Source organism: Lissotriton helveticus, chromosome 1_1, assembly GCF_964261635.1.
Source record: "Lissotriton helveticus chromosome 1_1, aLisHel1.1, whole genome shotgun sequence".
Classification (NCBI taxonomy): Eukaryota; Metazoa; Chordata; class Amphibia; order Caudata; family Salamandridae; genus Lissotriton; species Lissotriton helveticus.
In genome coordinates this window covers 1,062,373,584-1,062,396,048 of record NC_136057.1, presented here as the reverse complement: position 1 = coordinate 1,062,396,048, position 22,465 = coordinate 1,062,373,584, and the positions used below count along the sequence as shown (strand labels likewise).

Here is a 22,465-nt window from a genome sequence, read left to right as displayed (position 1 = left end):
AGATATGGATATTAGTCCATCAGGATTCCACCTTCAGATTTTCATTCTTAGCAGCAACAGCATTGAGGACTTTCTCTCTGTTTAGTAAAGTTTTTACATTAATGTTGCTATTATCTTCAGCATTAGATACCCCTTGCTCCACAGCTCCCAATCTACTGTCATACCTCTCCAGTTTGTTAGATATTGACCATTCTGCGAATGAGTGTATTACTCATTGTGTTGATTGAAACAAGACCTACTTGCATGGCTCTGAGCAAGACTTCATGCTATTATCATGTGTCTCGTGCTCATAACCCAGAGGAGGGACTGCATCAGCTGCTCCAGCACAACCAATAATGCTCTAGGCATGTTGTAGTTCAAATTGTATCTTAGGTTGTTTGGCATCCACCTTACCAATCATCAGTGCTCTCAGCCTGCCATCAGGCTTACCGAAATTCAGGCAACAGTGATCACAGCAAGGCAGAAGCATGGGTGAGGCTGTCAGCAAATCACTGATATTAATAGTCACCAGCAATGGGGCATATCAGCATATGACTCAACCTTCAGCACATAGCAGTAACAGTGATTACTCTACATGTGTTCTGTACTATTTCATTGCATGGCATGTAACGTTAATTATGGTGGGAAATATCTTCAAAACTATCACTATGTTTGTTAGTGTACATTCCAACACAATGAGTCCCACCTTGTCCTCACTATAAATAACAAGAAGGGGGAATGAGCAGACCAGGCCCATTCAGGGAAAAATTACTGGAGCTCAGTCTTGGGCCACAAAATATTAAGAACTGTTGTCTTGTGAGTCTAGGAGCAATCCAGTGTCACACACTAGTCTACTACCACTTCAGTATTTTGTGCATAAGGGTCTATAAGCCCCCTCTACTATCTGAGGCACATTTTGTACCTCCAAGCACCAAAGATTATAATGTTTCATAGGCCACCCTCTCTATGTGAACAGCGAGTAGGGACAATCTCTTCCGCTTCACTGCCACACCACATACCCCAACCACAGTGCAGATGTTGCCACTGCCTCAGGCCCAAGGCAGCCATGCATGGAGGTGAAGTCTGCACTGTGCTAACGGCAGCTTAGTGTCCCCTGCTACTCCAGCTCCTCACAGGCTATGTCGGCGACAGACTCCCACTGATTTTACGAACCCACCTCGCCTTCATGCCTTTGGCAGATAGATCACAGTAGTCTGTGGGCCCCCAGGTGTATCCCTGCGACAGTGTGCTACGACAACCCTGCTCACCTCCAGCCAGACATCGGCCACCACCTGCACAGTCTGTAGGTCATTCGTAGTTGTAATCCCCAGTAAGTAGCTCTGTGGCAAATGCATCACCTTCTTCAACTATATTGTTATAAGACTGCCATCAGCTGCTGATATACAAGCACTACGGGCATTTTGAACAGGTTGTTGTGTTTGAGGAATGTTGTGTGCGGCAATTCTCATCGCTACCTTATGCTTTTTCACTCACCAGCAGATAGCAAGATATTATGTTATAGGTCACATGATTTAAGATGTATTCTGTTGGAGAATCCCTTCTCTGAAGGCAAGAGCCTCCTTAGACTGTGTGTCATTGTGCCAGGTGGTTCTCTAGTATCCCCTAAGGGTTTTTAATTGAACTCCCTAACTCTATTGTCTCTACAGAAGGGTGTTGCAGTATCAGTGGCTGGTCAGCCGTGGGGGTCGACTTACTACTATTTCTGCTTGCTTCCATGTTTACTGCATGTGGAGAACAATTATTAGCAAAGCCAACGTTACTTGCCTTGGCAAGCTAGTGCAGTGATTATTATATTTGTTTAATTGTCAGCAAAAGTCACAACAAAGTCAAAAGAAAATATGCCATTAGATAAAGGTGGCTACCTTTTCCTCTCAATCGAAAATGTACATTTAAAATTATTCACAGAGGCAGCTGATTTTTTACTAGTGAAGTGTTTTTAGTCTTTTAGTTGTGCCATTTTAATATTATTATTTGTGAAAGAGGAAGTTACAATGTACATTTTCACTTAAAACACTATAACATTAGAAAGCAGGCATAATAAATGATTGGTATATAAATTTAATATAAAAATAATTGATGTAGAAAATCATACTTTAAACTGGTTTTGCAACCTAAGAGAAGGATACTTTTTTAGTTGGATGTGAACAATGTGCACACACTTTGTACAGTCATTGAAAGAGAAGGGGTAAACTAGGCGTATCCAGTGCCCCATGGTGTATACTGTGGAGGGGGGGGGGGGGAATATGAATAGCAAATTACCAGACCGATGGATGAAGCTTTCCGACCAAATGCCCTGTTTTTGGGGGGGATAAATAATCTGGTGACACAGCTAAAGCTATGCCAAAGGCCCAACCTAAAAAGGTGAAGGTCATACCCTGAGCCTTAAATCATCCCACGTGGCTGTCACGGAGAAATCTTACAGGAAGAGGAGAAAATAATCATGTTTTTTTACACTAGAGTTATCTGTAAATAAACAAGTTTTGTGGATCATTTCTTCCCCATAGAAGTGTACATATGTACATGACTTATTTTTTTTTTTAAAAGAGAGGTACTATGGTGCACAGAAAGATTAGGACTGTTAAGATTTACTTGGAATATTTGTATACTTTTCACGAAGACCACTTGTTTATTTGAGTCCCTTTACATAGAGGAATTTGATTTGTATTCCATCTGTATCATGCATCTAGGCTATCTTGTATAAGGTTTACAACTATAATAACTGATGGGACCCCACCGAAAGGGGAACAGGCCTCATTATTGTAAACTTATAAACACTGATAAACACCTAAACACCACAAACTAAAATGCCATTCAAAGAAAGGAGGGAACGTCGCAGCAAAGACCTGGAACAAGCTCCCAGTCAACATCATACGCTCCCCGTCTCTGCGCACCTTCAGGAAGAACCTCAAGACCTGGCTCTTCCACTGATCTGGAGCTGCATTCCGCCCCCACCTCCCCCAGCACCTTGAGACCCTCCTGGGTGAGTAGCAAGCGCTATAAACGCCTGATTGAAAGAATAAGCCATTTTTATTTCTTCCTGAAGGGGCCAACACAAAGTAACTTTATTATCAAGATAGCAGCAAGAATGGCTGGTCTGAGATTATTCTGCTTCAGTTTTATTGCTTAGTGATGTCTCTAAAATTAAATATTGTTTCTTCTTCATTTTGTTTCCTCCAGTTCTGTGTGCTTGGATTAATTGTGCAGGGTTCAGAAGTATGTTTTAGGATTGTTCTAATTGTTCTGACACCATAGAGAATCTGGAAACATTAAAATCAGAGTTGATATATTGGCAGTGTTTAATTATTTCACTGAATAGGGAAATGGCTGTTAATAAAACTTTCTACCAATATGTACTGTCACATTTAGCCACAGACACTAAATGTATTATAATCTTAGACAGATCAGCCCCCTTTTCTATAAAGCAAGTATCAATGGCAAGATAAATGACAAACACAAAAACAACAGTTGATGGACAGAATGTGGAACAATGTCATACATTCACCCCAGTACAGAGATCTGGGCATAAATCCATCATTGTTGTGCTCACCATGCCATTCCAGTTTGAACCCAGCCATATGCAAATCAGTCTTGACCCTGTGCCCGATGGGAACAGTCCAGCCCGAATTGCCAGGTCAGGTCCTCCCTGGACTGTAAACAAGCATCCTAGGACCGGTTTCGGGGTTTCACCCCTCATGAGCCAGGATAGCTTGACTCCAGTGGCAAGTGGAGCATGGGACCCATGTCTGGGCATGTCCATCTCACTCGGGGTGACAAATGCGAAAACAACAATTGATGGACAGAATGTAGAACAATATCATACTTTCACCCCAGTACATAGATCTGGGCCTTAATCCATCGATTTTTTGCTCACCATACAATTCCAGTTTCAACCCAGCCATATGTAAATCAGTCTTGACCCTGTGCCCAATAGGAACAGTCCAGCCGGAACTGTCAGGCCAGGTCCTCCCTGGACTGGGAACAAGCATCCTTGGACTGGTTTCAGGCTAACAGCCCTCATCAGCCAGGCTAGCTTGAATCCAGTGGCAAAGGGAGCAAGCAACTCACGTCTGGGCATACCCTGCCAACTTATCCTATTAGGATACCCTGCTAACTGATTCATTTCAGATCTGTGACTGGGGGTGAGTGTCTGAAAAGTTTCAGTGCTCTATCCATCATCTCCTTGTGTTTGCTAAATGCCAAACACCCCAGATTTTAAACATTCAATATTAGCCATAGCAACAGGTACCTGTGGAAAGAGTGCTGTCACAATGCATACAGGTTAGAGGCAAACACATGATACAAGACTTCCAACATACCAACAAAATATATAGCCACAAGTTGCCCCACATTTTTGAGTCCATAGTTACAATATTCACAGCAACATTTCAGGTCCAAGAAGGCAATGTAATATCTAGTAAATGGTAAGGCCTGCCTTAAAGTAAGGACTTTGCAATGGGGACATTTGACAGCTACTAATGTCCAACAGCAGCTCCCACTTAATGTAGTCAAGCAAAGAGCTTAAAGCATCAAGTTTCGAGTGCCTTTGTATGCAGGGTTACAAATTAATTTGGTGTACTTCAAATTTTTAAAGGTTTAACAAACACTGTATAAAAACAACATGTTTTTTAAACACTGAAAAAGCACAGTTTTTGTCTATTTTGTGTGTTAGCCAAACGAATAAATACTGATAAGCAATGATTTCAAAATGTAATTCACTGAGAAAAACCAAATAAACAAAATATAAACACTAAAACGAGGACAGCCTACATGAGCCCTACTGTAACTATAAAAGTTGATGCATAACAAGCTATATTTAACTAAAACAAATATAGCTTTAAATGTGAATTGTGATGCATTGGGGTGGTTATTATTCCTGTTCTGAGATCACAGTTCAATTTTAACAATCTCATTGGCCCTCCTGAAATTATATAGAAAACCTTAGGAAGGAGCCTGAGATTTTTGCCTACACACTGGATCAGGTACCCCGCAGAACTAAATAAGTACACTCAGTAAAACCAGGGGGGTCCATCCACCTTAGATTTTTCTCTGGCGTATGTGGTGGGCCAATGATGAAGCATGACACCCAAGATGGTGTGAGAGGCCAAGTCTCACAATGTTATGTAATACTCAAGTTCTGTTCTGTAGTGAGACAAATAGGATATTAGGGTCCTTAATATATGGATAATTTCCCTTGGTGAGCACCCTAGTCTAGTCTGGACTGTCTTGTCTTGTTTGCCTTCTGGTGCTGTAGATTGTGATTTGGGAGAATGTAGTGAATGGCAGCCCAAGCAATTCTCTCATTCCCTCAATTCCCTAACAGTGGGTATCAATGACTTACAGTGTACCACAAGGTGCTGTTTTTTTCAACCCTTCTTTTCAATATCCATATATTCTGTCTTATCTGCTGCACACCCTTGCTGACAAATTCTCTATGATTGCAAATAACACTCAAGTCTTTTTCAACCTTCCCAAACCTGATTCCTATTCAGTTCACCTCACAGCTTGTCTTGCCGAGGTAAAATGGTGGATGTCCTCCAACTTTTAAAAGGAAAATGCATCTCAGACTCAGGTACTATTAACCGTGGCTTCCTCTCCATAATGATAGGCCTTTGAATGGCCATATCATTGAACCCCAAGCTAAGCCCAGTTCAAGCTATGCATAATATAGCCATAATTGTGAATTCAATCTCTTTGAATTCCTAGATTTACTTAGTACCTAGGTCTTGATTGTTCCATCTAAACATTCTACATCGTATTCTTCCTTTCTTAAACTCACAGGTGCACACACGTTATTCATGCCTTCATCTAATTTTGGTTACATGATTATAACAGCATTTACTTTGAATTGCCTGTATGATCCCTTATTTGTATGCAGCTGATATGATGTGCAACCGATATTCCTTCTCAGTATTAACTCCAAAATATTGTGTCAAAAATATCCAGCACAAAATTATTGAGCGTGAGTTTATATGGGTAAGGATAGATTTACTTTACTTAACTCCACATATGTGTGCCTGGGTAATACATAGATCATCAAAGTACATAGACGGAGAAGTAAGAATAGGAAATAGATGCTTATCTATATGAACTTACCTTCTCAATATATTTGACACAATATTCTGCTACCAGAATATTTTTGCTGTTGTTATACTTACATAAATCCATATAGCAAATAGCTTGCTTTCATGATGTAGAAAATGGGAACACATATCTCCTGACAGCTGACTGCAATCTCTAACAATTGTTAATAAATCGGCCTACCATCTCCCTCTGCCATATCTGGCGTCTACATTTTGCTGGTATGTTAATTACAAATCAGTCTTTTCTTCACAGTCTCTCCTCTTGACGAGCTTACTCCTGTGATAAACCTGTTTCTGTGGTGTCTATCAGTCTTTGGAATTCTCTTCTGCTATACCAGCAGCTTCAACCCTCCATTGCAATTTTCAGATAGCATCTAACAACGTTTTAACCAATAATCTACACTTTTCTTCAATTTTTCCACTTTCTTTTGGGACTTAGCACCAAGAATCTCTACTCATTTGCGCACTCTACAAAAAGTGTGTATGAGCTGCCCAAACATGGATTACACTTTTAGTTAATAAGATCTGCTCAAGGCTTTATATTTTTCAAAGAAAGAATTAGGTATATATAGAACTGTGCACACACAACTAAACCTACCTGTTGTAGAGCTGGCTTTCATGCATAGAAGCAGTACAAACACAATTCCGACATTTTGAGAGGCTTTCATCCTGTGAAAATAAAAGTTCAAGTATGTATCAGAAAGTTAAGAATCTATCAGAAGCAGGACCACTAAGAATAGAAATGAGCATCTGTAAACTGGAAAACTCACTCTGCATGCAATTTCAAATTGTAGACTCACAGCTATAGTGCTGGATTCCCCTTCCAATTGGTAATCTTGTACATTCTTCTTGGCATGTTGAAAGAAACTTTTGTTGTACTAAAATTCTAGGCCCCGCTGCCTAACTGCCCCCTGCCTTTGTTCAGGAACCATCACCATAGTAGATTATTAGGTACTCCTAGATCACAGGGCCTCTTCATGACAGCTTTTTTGCATATGTAAAGTAGTGATTGTGTAGTACTACTTTACATGCTCACACATGCTGTTCACAAACGGACTGGTGTAGTTTTCTACGTACATCTCTCCTGACTGTAATGTATTCAGTTCTCCACCACAAATGTGGTGAACTCTGTACACATAGGTATATGTTTTTGGTGTGAATGTAGGAAGGGTAAGGGGGAGTGGCTTTAACCTTGGCAATATCTACTACAAGGTAGGGGAAGAAAAGGAAGGGGCATACACACATAACAACACACCTACAAATGCGACAGTTACTATTCACCAAAAGTACACCATATCTACTCCAGTAGTATTACAGCCCAAACGGACGGAAATCTGCCACAGTCAAGCTTTGGAGTAAGTTACACACTACACATGGCCCATCACACATACTGCAAGGTAATCTCATACAAATCAATGGAGGCAAGGAATAAGACTACCAGCACACAAGGCCAAAAAGGGAAAATTATGTATCCATTTCTATAACACGCAATCACACGAAAGTAAACTGAGGCAGACATAGTCAATCAATCAATCAAGCAAAAGTATATAGCGTGCTACTCACCCGGGAGGGTCTCAAGGCGCTGAGGGGGAGGGGTCCGTTACTGCTCGAAAAGCCAGGTCTTGAGTTGCTTCCTGAAGGAGAGATGGTCCTGGGTCAGTCGTAGGTGGATGGGGAGGGAGTTCCATGTCTTGGCCACCAGGTAGGAGAAGGATCTTCCTCCGGCGGTGGCTCTGCAAATGCGTGGTACGGTGGCGAGGGCGAGGCTGGTCGATCGCAGCTGGCGGGTGGGCGTGTAGAAGGTGAGGCAGTTGTTGAGATACTTGGGGCCTAGGTCGTGGAGAGCCTTGTGTGCGTGGGTGAGGAGTCTAAACATGATCCTCTTGCTGACGGGGAGCCAGTGCAGGTCTCTCAGGTGGACGGAGATGTGGTTGTGGCGCGGGATGTCCAGGATGAGTCGTGCGGAGGCGTTTTGTATGCGCTGGAGTCTTTTCTGTAGTTTGGCAGTGGTTCCCACGTAGAGGGTGTTCCCGTAGTCCACTCGGCTGGTGATGAGTGCCTGGGTGACCGTCTTCCTGGTTTCGGTGAGGATCCATCGGAAGATCTTACGGAGCATGCGCAGGGTGTTGAAGCAGGATGACAAGACGGCGTCGACTTGTCCGGTCATAGTAGAGAGCAAATACATATCTATAGGCTACATTCCCTTTTACTACAACTGCTAATGCAAATTCAACACTCAACTACATCCACCTGGAAACATATGTACTTTACTTATTTATATGAAACATTACATAGAACCATGATTTTGAGTCAGAGTTTTCCTCCCTCTGCTAAATAGGTGAAGAACTGTGTCCGAAGGAGGAGTTTTCCTATAAATACAACAACAAGAAGTTGCAAACAGGAAGAGAAAGTAAGGCCATATCTGAGCCCTTTTTGGAACAGAGAAGAATCATCCAGCATCCTGATGCCCTTTTTATTCCAGAACCCCCAAAATGCCTGGAGAGAAATGAGAGAGCCATCAGCTTCTCATTAGAATAATTGGAACACATCGTGGGAGGGGTACTCCAAAAATGGCCTCAACTTTATGGTAAGCCGGGCTCTTGGCTGAGCCATGGACATCTGGACAGACATAACCAAGGACTGCAATGCAGTGGGAGTAACACACCTGTCGAACCAAGGAGGCAACAAGCTTTAGGGAGACACCTGGTGCTGTGCACAGAAAAAGCAGAAAAAGGCAGAGAATGTGCTGGGGATGTTCTTTCAGCTTCATACCTGAACCTCAGGCCAGACCGTTGCACTTAGCTGGGGGTTCATGAGTGGCAGCACAGCAGTAAAACATTGTATATAGAAACTCTTCTTCCAAGCATTGTTGGGTAATATCAATATTTTCTATCTTCCATGCTATCATGCAAAATGTGAAACTCACAGTATGTGATCAATGTAACTATTGTCTTGATGCGTTAATGTTTCTAAAATATATGTATTAAATGTAGAGGTATAATGCATTAGCACACAAGAATTTCATCCTAATAATTATTGTTTAACATTATGAAGGATGATCACATGTTCTTACTAAGGCACTTTGTATTGATAATAACCATTCATGCCACACCTATCGGTCATCACATGTAGCTTTCTGACTCTTTCTTCCCTTGCTATTAGCCATCATGGGAAAATGATAAGTGCAGTATCTGAGTAAGTCAAGGTATCCCATATGGAAAACTCTTATTTGTTTATGTTAGGCACTGTGCTACACCTGCACACTAGTAGCTTTGTTGAAATTAGTCACCCAGTAATTTAAGAAGCATGGGAAAATATCAACCTTGCATGGGACGCAATGTCACATTTTGCCTTCAAGACAATCACAAAAACGACAATATCTATTGCTAAGTATATGAATCAGAAGACTTATGCACTCATAGTTTTTTACTTTTTCATAATCCCTTTGTAGAGCACAGTCAAAAGGAAGCAGGGAACAAGAGGATCGTGGACAAAGAATGTGAAAGGTCTTAGCCACTGAGTGTGACCCTTGCGAACACCACCAATACCAAGATAGAAGATGAGGACATCCAAAGAGAGGATGCAGCCTCACATAGAGTTACTTAAACGACAAGACAAAAGACTCTGGGCAGAAGCTGAGGACACATGGAGGAGGCTGGTTGATTCAGATTCTACTTTTAAGGTGGAAATTGATGATATGTATCCTCACTGACAGAAACAAGAAACATCAGGGGTGTTCCAGGAACCATTAATCATCTGGCCTTGAAGCCACCGCCTCAAGTGCAGAAGCCCTGAAAAACCCGGGGCCTGAATCTGCACCCCTATATGATCTCCACCCACAAAGAGTGTCTACCAAGAATATCATGGTGAGATCCAGACAACATTATGCCTTGGACACTTCTGAGATCTCTTGTTGGCCATTACTTCCTTTGTTACGTTAACATGGCTCATTTAGAGAGGCAGCTGTAAGCTGGGTATATGGGGATCTGTGAGTGACTTGAAAACACGAGAAGAGCAGTCAAGGCTGTACAAATATTGTAGGCTGTGTTGCATTGCAAGATCACGTGCCTCCTGTCCTCCTAGACTCAGCCATCACTGCCACACCCTAAACCTTTTTTTCCCCTGATTTTATCAATCAGTCAGCCCCAAAACTACCCTAATCTTGCTAAAAAGGCGATAGTACTGCGATTAAAGGAGAAGATTAAAGTGGTCCTACTCTCTCTGAAGAAAGCCAGGGAACTTTGCCTCAAACCCATGACAACATTTGGGTTGGGAGACGGACTTTTGTTTTATTTTGGACTTGTGGACTTGTTGGGTTATAATGTGGAATCGATCATTATATTAGGACTTTATAATATTTGTTGGTACTATTGTTTTAGGCATTTTCTTTATTTTCACCACTAGACTATGTACATAGTCTTGTCCTATTCTTAATGTGTTTTTCTCTGTTGTCCACTACCCTCCAAGATGATTACCCCTTCCTTGACTTTATGTTGGTTATTTCCCCACTTCTGAAGGATAATTGACATGTGTACTTAATCCTGAACCCTAAAATCAGCTTGTTATATTTTTCTCTGTTGCCTTTCCACTCCAAGTTGATTCCTCCTCTGTCAACTCATGTTCTATATTTGGTTATTTCTCCCCTTCTGAAGGACACTTGATGTGTGTACACCATCCTCTGAAATGGACTGACCAGACATCCTGTACTAGAAAGCAAATAATGCTGTGTGTAGGTATATCTCACCCACCATGGCTGCCATGTGGTGGCATGCCTCATCATTTGGTTCCTTTCTGTTCTGCTGTGGAACAGAGTGTGCTGCTGACAGTGAACTTCACAGGAGTACTAGAAGGTGTTCAACCAATGTATCAAGTAAAATAAGAGATGGGGGGGATACGTTGTAGGTTAAATATACCTGACTAGTGGTTGTTAAATGCTTTAATGTATGCACTGGCTGGTATGATAAAAAACTGAGAAAGAAATTATGAAGCTAGAAAAGGGTTCAATGTATGTTCAAGAATGTATGCACTTACTTGGTGTCTGTTCCACTGCGTCTCTGAAGGGATAAAGAATTCGCCTGGAAAGTCCTGGGACACTACAATATATGTTCCTGATCATGATAAAAATGAAAAGATGTCTTTGCGAAAACTAGCGTCTAATAGTTAGCATTCATATCATGCTGTGAAATGCCATGTAAAAGGCTATGTATAGATAGTGGAAACCATCCAGGAAGTGTAAATGCTAGTCAAAATAGTGAGCACTTCTAATACACACAGTGGATGTATTCCTAAGTGCATACTCATCATCATACACCACAATACACATATACAATGCCTGTACATACATATGGAAACACTAATAGTGCCCCATGGGTCAACAGATCCGAGACGCCCCTGTAGTAACACAATGTGTAAGTGTAATAGAGGAGAACATATTAGCCTCATTCATATGTCCCTTAGTTCCTACTTTAGTAAGGACTCACACTACTAGGCCATACTTACACTGTCAAGGTCCCCGCCTGGCCAGTTCATCTGAAAAACATCATCCGTGCCTGCATGCTAAGCAGTGACTTGATCTCCTAGTTTTTAAACTTTAGTATCAAACTCCATCGTGAGATGCGCTAAGCGCACATTGTGCAGTGGCTGATGGGTGCCGGCAGGACCCCAGCAAAATGGTGGATGTGAATGGAACCATTTCCTCGTTCTGTGTTGACAATAATATGTGATGTTGGAATGGATGAAAAACATCCTAGTATGTATTGAAATGATGGATATGTAAACTATGTAAAAAATGACAGACTGGAATTGCAAAATTATTGGAATGAATTGTATTGTGTAAAAAATGAATTCTACATATTGAAAAAGGGGGGGTATAAATGTTGAACAAGTAGACAAGCGGGCGGAAAAATATAATATTATGGATATTTAAAAATTAATGGATGCTGAGAAAAAACATTTGGATGGACAGATACCAAGTGCTGAAAAAAAGGCAGAAATTAACCAATGGTACTTAAAATAACAATAATAAGAGAAAATCAGAGGAGATGTGAGAATGCTCATCATCTCAGTCTCATGGTAATGCGCAAGTAAGGTGGTGAATTGACCCCTTGGGATATTGCTGTCCAGGCCAACTACATGGGTGTTTAATTTGAAAACCCAGCATTGTTCTCTTTCGAGGAGGACTTTGTTCGCAGTTGGTGGTTTCTGGTACATGTTCAAAAACCAGCCACTTGAGGTCGGTCACTGCATACCCCTTCTCAATGAAGTGTGCCGACATCTTTGTTGTGTTCTGCCCACATATTAAGTGCCTTTGGTATTCTGCTAATCTTTTTTTCACTTTACATGTGGTCATGCCAATGTAGTGGAGATCACAGGGCATGTAATCATATAAACCCCCCTCGGATATTGCAATTGGTAAATTGTCTCAATTCCTACTCTAAATTACTGCTCACTTCCACCATTTTTGTGGTTATTGTCAGGGTGCAGAAGTTACATCATTCACATGGATAGTGTCCTACTAGGTTTTGGAAGGTACCCACGAATAATCTGGTCAACATTGACTCTATCACGAGTCTTGTGTGGACAAATGCGTCTTTGAGGCTTCTGCCTCTTTTGTGTGAAAACATTGGTTTTGGTAGACTCAGGGTGCCACTGTTCGAAATATTCCAATTTTTATTGATCACTTTACTGACTTTATCAGAGATAACATTGAATGTTCTCATGCAGATCTGGGAATCTACTGCCTTTCTCTGCGCGGTATTGTCCAAGAGGGCATCCCTATCATTATCCGTGCACGTTTCAAAGCATTCTGAATCACTTCGTGTTCCAGATAGAGGCACAGCGCTTTCAGCAACTGCTTTCCTGTTTGCCCCACCGGATTTACTGCCACAGCTCGCGGTACCCGCTCCGCGGGTCCCGCTTCGCCTTTGGGGGCTCACCGTGTAAAGAGCAGCACCCGTGGGTCATCGTTCCATCTGGGAGGCAGGGACAGCGGGGACGCGTGCAGGGCTGCGAGCGAGTGCGGGCGCAGGACTCCAAGTCCCAGGAGCGCCCGCCAGACCCAATTGTAAGCACCTGGGCCGCTCTCCCTGCACGCTCCGCCCCTCTCATTAGCATCAAATATAATCAAGTGACGTGACCCGCTGCGCGGGAGCGCGCGGGAGGGCGCCGGGAGAAGCCCGGGACAAGGGCGGGCCCGTTTTAGCCCGTTCTAGACCGAGAAAGACCGGACCGGGCCATCCCTCTTGGTCGTGCTGTCCTACTATCTGTTGCCAGGTATTATACATTTCTTAGTTATTGTTGGATTAAGCCCTTGCACGACCAATGTCTATACGTGAAACTCGTTACAGGGCTAAAATTGCCAAAAAGGTTACAGGTACCTTAGATGATTTTATAACAAGGACTAACACAAGCATTGATGTCGAGATTTCAAAACTCCAGCATAGAGTATCCTTGGAGCTGGAGGAAGCAAGAAGACTATCTATAGACTTAGGTTTGGGTAAAAAATCGTCCCTTGGTAACATCGCCCTGGCTAGAACTCCTGAACGCCCCTTAGTTAACAAAGCCCTTATCATTCCAGTTGAAATTCATCCAGTCCCTGAAGAAACCTTGTCATCTGCTATTACTACATTAGTTCATTCTCAAGAAACACCGGATAAGACCCCATCCGAAACATCTACGAAAGTGGACATATTGTTGAAGGACGAGGGAAATAAAAACAATGACATTACTAGTAAAGTCATGAGCGCCACTGAGGCAACGTTACCACAAAAAAGAAAATGCCAGTTTAGGTCAGCATACCTTAGGAAAAAAGCAAAAGTGGTAAAAAGTCAGTGTTTAACAGCTTGTTTTAATGCTCAGGGAGGTAGGAAAGGTCTATCTCTTCAGACTCCACCCACTATAGAGTTGCCCAAAAGTACTAATGTGAGAGAAGTCATGAATATAGATAATGCTGTTAATACTGTTGTGTATGACGCTCCAATGGTGGAGAAGCTAGGTTCACCTTTGGTTAATATTAACGTGCACGACGTCCCAATGGTGGAGAAGTCATGCTCACCCGTGGTGGACATGGAGGGAGGGAAGGAGGATTTTGTTAAGACTGTATGGGAGACCTTAAAGAAATTACTAAAGCCCCTTGAAGTCAGGTTATCTAGCATTGAAAATCAACTCCTTGAATTGGAGAAAAGCATTATTACCTTGTCTAGTATAAGCCTAAACTCATGCGGTGTTAAGCTACAGGCTCCTGTTACAGCTTCTAGCAACTTGCAGGTCCCTGTCTGTCCTGTACCTTCTAAAACAAAAACAGGTGTTAAACAAACTACCGAGAAGAGTGTTCCAAAAGGAGCAGATTGTATTGTGGGCCCTGTTTATACGTTTTCTGCTACCCCCCCGGTCCTGTTTAAAGGTAATAATGTAAATATTTTGAACGGTAAAGGTCCGGTAACTGCAGTGAATAATGGGACCGTGAGAACTAAAAATGCGAGCCCTTCAAAAGCGAGTGAATCCAACCCCCCTGTATGTGTCAAACCTACCCCATGTGTGACCACGTCAATTAATAACAATAAAAACACCATACAAAATCACCACAATTTCCACACTAGTAAAATTCCAAGGGGAGGATATATAGATCTTCCTCCTGATGCAAGTCCCTTTGTAATTGTTTTAACTGGTGTTCCTGAACTAGACAACCAATATGAGGAAAACTTTTTGTCCTATGAAAAATAAGGTAATATATTGGCTAAATGAGAACAAGCCTATTCCAAACCATATTAAAAGCAAGATCCTCATGGTAAGAAGGGTACCGTGGATTGGCCCTATGCATAAAACTACTATGGGCGACTGCATTGTCGTGTCTTTTGAGGGTTCACTTACTGCACAATATATTTGTACACGAAATACATATGCAGGTACTTCCCCCATTGAAGTAAGGCCACTAACATTTTTTTATCCTCCAATGAGGCCCACAAGCAAAGGAGGAAACTGGACCACGGTTAATTACCATTCTTTGCCCGCTATGAAACCTAGTAGACACGGCACTAACACTGCGTGGAATGGTATTTCCACTTATAATAGGTTTAGTCCCCTGGATGGGGTTGATTGACTCCCTATCCAGGAAATCTGTCTCACCACTACACAAGACACTGACCATCCAGTTGAGTCTGAGGGCACTTCCACAAAACCAGTTAACCCTGGAAAAATGAATCTAGCAGGAGAGGGTGGCAAGGATTGCGATCTTAAAAATGGTGTCCTGGATAGTCATCACATTATTGCATTAAGTAAGAGTACTTTCGGGGAAAACTTGGATGGTTCAGTTAATGAAATCCCAAATTGTCTGCAATTTGAATCGGCCCAACTACATGCAGAACTATTGGTAACAGATTTATCGATGGAACCAGAACCAATAGCAAACCTTAATTTTACTAACAAAGGGGCAAAACCATCTTTGCTCATCATTTCTTGGAACATGGCTGGGGTAAATAAAAATCTGAGGGACCCAGAATGGGCAAACTATATTGATTCCTGTGATTTCTGTCTTTTACAAGAAACCTGGGCAATAGACATACCTCACAGGATAGGATATAAAACTTATGGGATTGGGGCTGTCCAGTCAAGTAGGGGTAGACCCTCGGGGGGTCTTATTATATGGGCCAAAGTCACGTTAAAAATCGAGATCAAAATAATTGACACAGGCACATTGGACATTTTGACTCTCAAAATTACCAATTCAAAAGAGGAAGAGTACTATCTAATTAATGTCTATAATAGACCCTCCATGCATTCAAAAAAATCCCCCACTATTGAAGTTTTAGATGATTTCCTAAAAAGGGTGGTTGGTGAGGCTGCAGTAATCATGGGCGGAGATATCAATTGTAATTTTGAACCCGTCCTGGGACTTATGGATATCCTTGAGGAGGAAGATCTTGTAAACAACGTCCCTCAACTTGAGAGCACGAATTTTGTCAACTGTTCGGTATTGGTCACACAATTGATAGGATTAACGGTCGACCATAATCTCAGGGCATGCAATGGTCGTTTCCCCTCGGATCTTTCAAAACAACCTACTTTTGTAAGGTCCAATACTGCAAGTAACTTGGATTTTATATTTGTTTCCTTGTGTATTTGGCATAACATGTTGGACTTTGTGGTGACTATTAGGGGTGAAAGTGATCATTATCCATTGGAATTATCGGTTGATGGTACTTTGTTTAGTGAGCCCCCACTTCAAGCACTAACTGAAGTCTCCAACCAGAACTCATGTAATGCGTATTCCTGTGATGAGCATCATGTCAGTAATAATAGGCGAGTGCTGAAATGGTGTCATGTACTTGAAAATGGAAATGCACTGGCAAAGGTTTACTCAGCCTTTGATACAATTTTTGGGTCCTTAGATGATTATTTTTTTTCACCCAACTGCTATGACAGATTTATAGAATTTCACCATATACTGTTTGAAAAATTAAAAATATGTTTGACAAAAATGCCAAAGAAAAAACAACAGTGTGTGAGGATGGGGTGTCATGGAAAATTATGGTATGACAAATCATGTAGGGCAGCTAAGAGGGAACTATTGGTGGCCGTAAAAAACAAATCGAAGGATGAAGTCAGAGTAGCTAGGGAATTTTATAAGTCTATCCAAAATAGTTCAAAGAGAAGATGGGAGGAGTCGGTTTGGGCAGAGATGTTGACTGCAGCCAAAATGAAAGACAATGTTGGGTTTTGGAGGCTAGTGGCTTATGGGTCACATGCAGGTAGAGCTGCGAAGGATGTTTTTCTAGATGAGTTGACCTGGGTAAACCATTTCACTTCTCTTTATAAACAATATGACAATGAGTCTGATGTCATTCCCTGGTCTTCCCCACCCATTGAGTGTATGAATTTCACTCTTGAAGAAACAGAAAGAGCAATCACTGATTTAAAAAGTTGTAAGGCCCCCGGTCCCGATAAAATACCAGGTGACCTGTATAAACACGAGATCGAAGTTTGGGCTCCTTATATTAACCATCTATTTAATGCCCTGTCTAGCAAATGTCAATTTCCAGACAGTTGGCGTGCTGCGGAGGTTGTTCTAATCTTTAAAAAGGGTAGCAGGTTTGTTCCCTCAAACTACAGACCAATTAGTCTGATGGACATCCTGCAAAAACTTTATTCAAAACATCTTCTGTTTCGGATAAATGACTGGCTTGAGGAAAAATCTATACTTACTACACTTCAAGCCGGTTTTAGGGGTAAGATTAGCACCATAGACCAGGTCTTCAGATTCTGTTGTATATATTGGAAGTACGTGCACATTAGGAAGGGTCGGTTGTATGTCGCCTTCGTGGATCTGAGGGCGGCATTCGACCTTGTTCCCCGTAACCTGCTCTGGAGGTCACTTAGTGAAGCTGGTCTTCCGGGATGTCTCCTGGCCCAAATAATACACTTACACGACGGGAATCATGCTAATATTAGGTGGGGACCGAACGGAGAACTGGCACGCGATATCCCCATAGAGCGTGGAGTACGCCAAGGTTGCGTTCTGGCTCCCACCTTATTTTCACTTTATGTTAATGATATTCCCGACCATTTGAACAGTTGTGCTAGCGATTCGCCTAAACTTAATGGGGAGATGGTGCCTGCGTTACTTTTCGCGGACGACACCATCTTGATATCGCAAACAAAGAAGGGTCTCCAAGCCCTCCTGAATTCCTTTGGTACATACTGTGCGAAGAAGGGGCTAGAGATAAATGTTAATAAAACTAAATGTATGGCTTTAAATCCACCTAAGCCTGACAGGGGGATGTTATGTTTGGACGGCCAAGTCCTGGAAATAGTGGATAATTTTTCCTATCTGGGAGTTGTGCTAGATTCGAACCTAACTTGATAAAATCAAATAGAGAAAAGTAAGATGTCCTATGCCCATAATGTCAGACCAATCATGAGTAAACTAAACAATTGCTCAAGTAAAAGCATTACTCCTGCACTTGAGTTATTCAAATTCAAGACCCAGTCTGCTGCCCTTTATGGGGCTGAGATATGGGGGCCCTGGTCTAGGGACTGTTTCCATAGACCTGATAATAGTTTCATGAGATCAATCGTAAGGGTCCCCACAAGTACTCCTTTGATACCACTTCAAATGGACTTGAATTTTAGAAGAACTGACGATTACGCAACATTAAGACCACTAATGTTTTGGGTGCGTCTATGGTCTACCCCTGAACTAATTGACTATAGGGAGGGACTTCAAGAGATATTGGGCCTTGATTCTTTGCATTCCATTGTATGGCTTAAACATATTAAAAAATGGTTTTCTATCCTAGGCTTATCAGAGTTTTGGGAACGCCCGGAGGGGTTACCGCTTAATGCAAAAACTATGGTAAAACAAATATTTTGGTGCTTCATCTCTACTCGTCTTGTTAATGGAAACAGCATTGGCTCCCTTACTCAAAACTTCCTAAAATTTAAGGATGAGCCTTTTTTCGAGATTTTCTTAGATGAGATAGAGCCCCCGCTCGCGAAATCGTTATTCCTGAAGTTTAGGTATGGGAACCTCATGACGGGCAGTAATGTCGAACGCTGGTCTAAGAGAAGTGGGGATGGGGTTGAAACTATACAGGGGAAGTGTACAATGTGTCCAGGTACTCATATGGAAGATGAGAGACACATCCTCTTTTTCTGTTCAGCCTATGATAAAGCAAGAAAAACATGGATTAAACCGCTGTGTAATGCCCTAGGAATAAGAACATGTTCTCAGGCCTATAGGATTGCAAAGTCAAATACATTACAAACTGTTGTATTCAGTATCAGTAGATTTCTTCTCTCAGTTTATTTTTCTAGAAAGAAGGTTGGTCAACCCCTATGAGTAGTTTAACTAAGCACATACTTCTTTCAAACGAATGCGGTGTATGTTTGTGCCCTCTTTCAACAAATGTAATTGGTGACTAAAATCACTTTTTGTATATACATGTGTTTTTATCTTGTACCACAAAAGGTACTAGTATTGTTTCATTCCTATTTTTAAAAAATTATGTATTTTAAACTTGTATATGTACAAATGTGTTGTGTGGTAGGTTGTAAACTATCATGTATCTTTTATGGCTGAGTCAGTCGAAATAAAGATCAATTGAAATTGAATCACTTTTCCTAGATATTTTAGAATTTAGAAGCTATTGTTTCTAAAATATACTTAAAGGTGATATTTGAATGACAAATCATGCTGCATTATGGGGATTTGTTACTAAAGCTATTTCCTTGGTGGCACTTGAATTGCAGCTATGGTTGTTAAGTGTTGGCCATGTTGAGGTACTCCAAACTGATAATAACTGCTGAAGCACCAAAGACATAACTTCTGGTAATCCTGCTGAGGGTGATCACCATTATAAGCTTGTCTTAGGTGGTCTCTAGTACAAGACCGATAATATTTGTAAGTAGCTTGGGATGATTTTTATTGAACAGAAGCAGCTCTTTTTACAGAAAAGGCTGGAGACCTTAGAAGCATCCCAGGGGCCAACCACTAAATAAGGCCTGCAGTCTATTGGAAATTTAGTTATTGGTTGAGAGGGGTGAAAACCCACTCAAACAGTAAACACAATTTCTGTCAGGGTGAAATCAAAACCAAATTAACCTGTGCGTAAGCCTCTGGTAGCTTAGCATGAAAAAGTCAGGATCAATTTAGCGGTAATATGTTAGAACACAACATCCTCGACTCCTCCCAATCCGCCTTCAGAAAAAACCACAGTACGGAAACCGCCCTCCTCGCCGCAACAGAGGACATCCGCACCCTACTGGACAAAGGAGAAACAGTAGCCCTCATCCTCCTCGACCTATCAGCGGCGTTCGAAACAGTCTCCCACCACACCCTAATACGCAGACTCTATGACGCAGGAATCCAGGACAAGGCCCTCGACTGGATCTGCTTCTTCCTCTCCGGCAGGACGCAGCGGGTCAGACTCCCCCCATTCCTCTAGGACCCCACACCTACCACCTGCGGAATCCCCCCGGGCTCCTCCCTCAGCCCGACGCTCTTCAATGTCTACATGGCTCCACTTGCCCCCATCGTCAGAACCTACGGACTCAACATCGTGTCATACGCAGACGACACCCAGCTCATCCTCTCCCTATCCAACGAGCCCAACACCGCCAGACGCAACTTTCAAGAAGGCATGGAGGCCGTCGCCAAATGGATGAAAAACAGCTGCCTACAACTAAACACCAACAAAACAGAAGTACTCATCATGGGCCCAAACCCCGACGCCTGGAGCGACACCTGGTGGCCCACCGCCCTCGGAAACCCGCCAACCCCCACAGACCACGCACGCAACCTGGGAATCATCCTGGACTCCGAGCTCAAAATGGACCGCCAGATCAACTCTGTCTCATCTTCCTGCTTCCACACCCTCCGCCTCCTTCGTAAGACCTTCAAATGGAGTCCCCTCGAACACCGAAAGACAGTCACCAGCAGACTCGACTACGGCAACGCACTCTACGCCGGAATAAACAAAAACCTCATCCGCAAGCTACAGAACATCCAGAACGCCGCCGCAAGACTGGTCCTCAACCTGCCAAAACACTGCCACATCTCCCAGCACCTTCGCACACTCCACTGGCTCCCCGTCGAGGTGAGAATCACCTTTAAGATGCTCACCCACGCACACAAGGCCCTCCACGGCACCGGACCAGCATACCTGAACAGCCGACTCAAATTCCACGCACCCCAAAGGACCCTACGATCAGCCCAGCTCTCCTACGCCGTGGTCCCCCGCACCAGAAAGACCAGATCAGGAGGCCGCTCCTTCTCCTTCCTCGCTGCCAAAGCATGGAACGCCCTTCCGCTCCACCTCAGACAGACAACATCGCTCCCCATCTTCGCAAGAAACCTCAAAACCTGGCTCTTCGACAGACCCCCTCCTTGATGGAATGGAACCTGCACCCCCCCACCCCTAGTGCCTTGAGACCCTTACGGGTGAGTAGTCGTGCTTTAACAATCCCCTGATTGATTGATTGAAGTATTTATACAGCACTTCAAGCAGTAATAAAGTGGAAACACAACACAAAAAAAATCACACATAAATTTAGAGCAATAGAGTGAAATTTGATAACATATTTGAGATTAAAACAAAAATAATCAAATCAATGAAACTAAAGAGATATGCAATTTAAAAGATTTACGTAGAAATAGTGCCTAGTAGCACACATCATCAACAGTGGTTTTCTCATGGTGTCGGACTGGGACAAAGATACAAGTTCAGGTTGACTGCGATGGACTGGATACAAGGACCAAGTAAGATCTGCTGCTAAGCACTTAAAATACTGGTTTGCTGAGCTTTGCAAGATCCTGCCTTGAAGAAATTGCAAAACGAAGGGCTGCATAGAGGGGTGGCATAATGCATGCTGCAGCCCCTGGTAGGCCTCTGGGGTACCTATGCCCCAGGTACCTAAGGTACCATATACTAGGGACTCATAAGGGTACCCCAGTTACCAAACTGGAGTGTACCTATAGTACATGGAATCAATTTAGAGAGAAAGAAGCAAGACTGGTTCTTGGATAGCAGGACCCCAGCCAGACTAAAGTAAAATAAAACAGTGAAACATCAGCAAAAAGTGGGAGTAACCATAAGAGCAAATCCTACTCTCCTACAAGGGTTTTAAAGTATAATTCATTAGGGACCATACTTGACATTCCTACTGGCTCCCATTCGAAAGTTCTCATTTATAAAATGTAACAAGTTAACCCAATGTTATCCTATGACAGAAAGACGTTTTCAACACCGGGGCATGTGAAAGTTAAAAGTACATGTCCCACTTTTTAAATACACTGCACCTGGTCCTATGGGCTTTTGGGCCTACCCTAGGGGGCTTATTAAAACAAGTCAGTTTACTCCTGGTGAAAAGTTTATTATGCCAGTTTTAAAATGGTATTAAAAGTGCACATACAGGGGGGAGTGGTTACCACCCGAGGAAGATGGCTACCTAGCCTACAAGTTCTGCCATGCCTGAATATGCCATTGGCTCTCCCTACCACCAGAGTGACTCTTTCAACCCTCCATGATGAATCCGGGGTGAACTAAAATGTGGTGACACTAACGATCCACTTTTCGTGCAGCCATAAGTAACGGAGCACCTTTATTTCTGTAGGGTGCTTCTGAGAAGATCTCGCTCTGCCTGACTTAAAAATGTCCTACTTTAGAACATCACTCCTCTGACTGCACTGAGCTGCTAGCTGTGGCTCAACAAGACAAGAACTGTCTATTTTGCCCCTGAGTGACATCAGATGCATGGTAGGGGCTTCTTTTTTCTATGCAAATAAGCTTGTCCTATGCTAAAGCTTACAGCAAACCCTCCGCCTTTTGCCTGACTCCAAGATAGCAGCTGCTGCATCCCCATGCGTCTTCCAGAACCTTCACAAGTACAGC

At 42.6% G+C, this 22,465-nt stretch overlaps 1 protein-coding gene across 1 annotated transcript in view; it reads right to left on the bottom strand.

Moving 5' to 3' along the window:
* The window catches only part of LOC144820890 (uncharacterized), a 90,925-nt gene that overhangs the window by 58,812 nt on the left and 9,648 nt on the right, over positions 1-22,465 (bottom strand). The window contains exon 2 of the mRNA XM_078677964.1: positions 6,679-6,749. Within this exon, the coding sequence (XP_078534090.1) occupies positions 6,679-6,748 (70 nt within the window). The 5' untranslated portion in view covers position 6,749. The remainder of the gene's footprint in view (positions 1-6,678; positions 6,750-22,465) is intronic.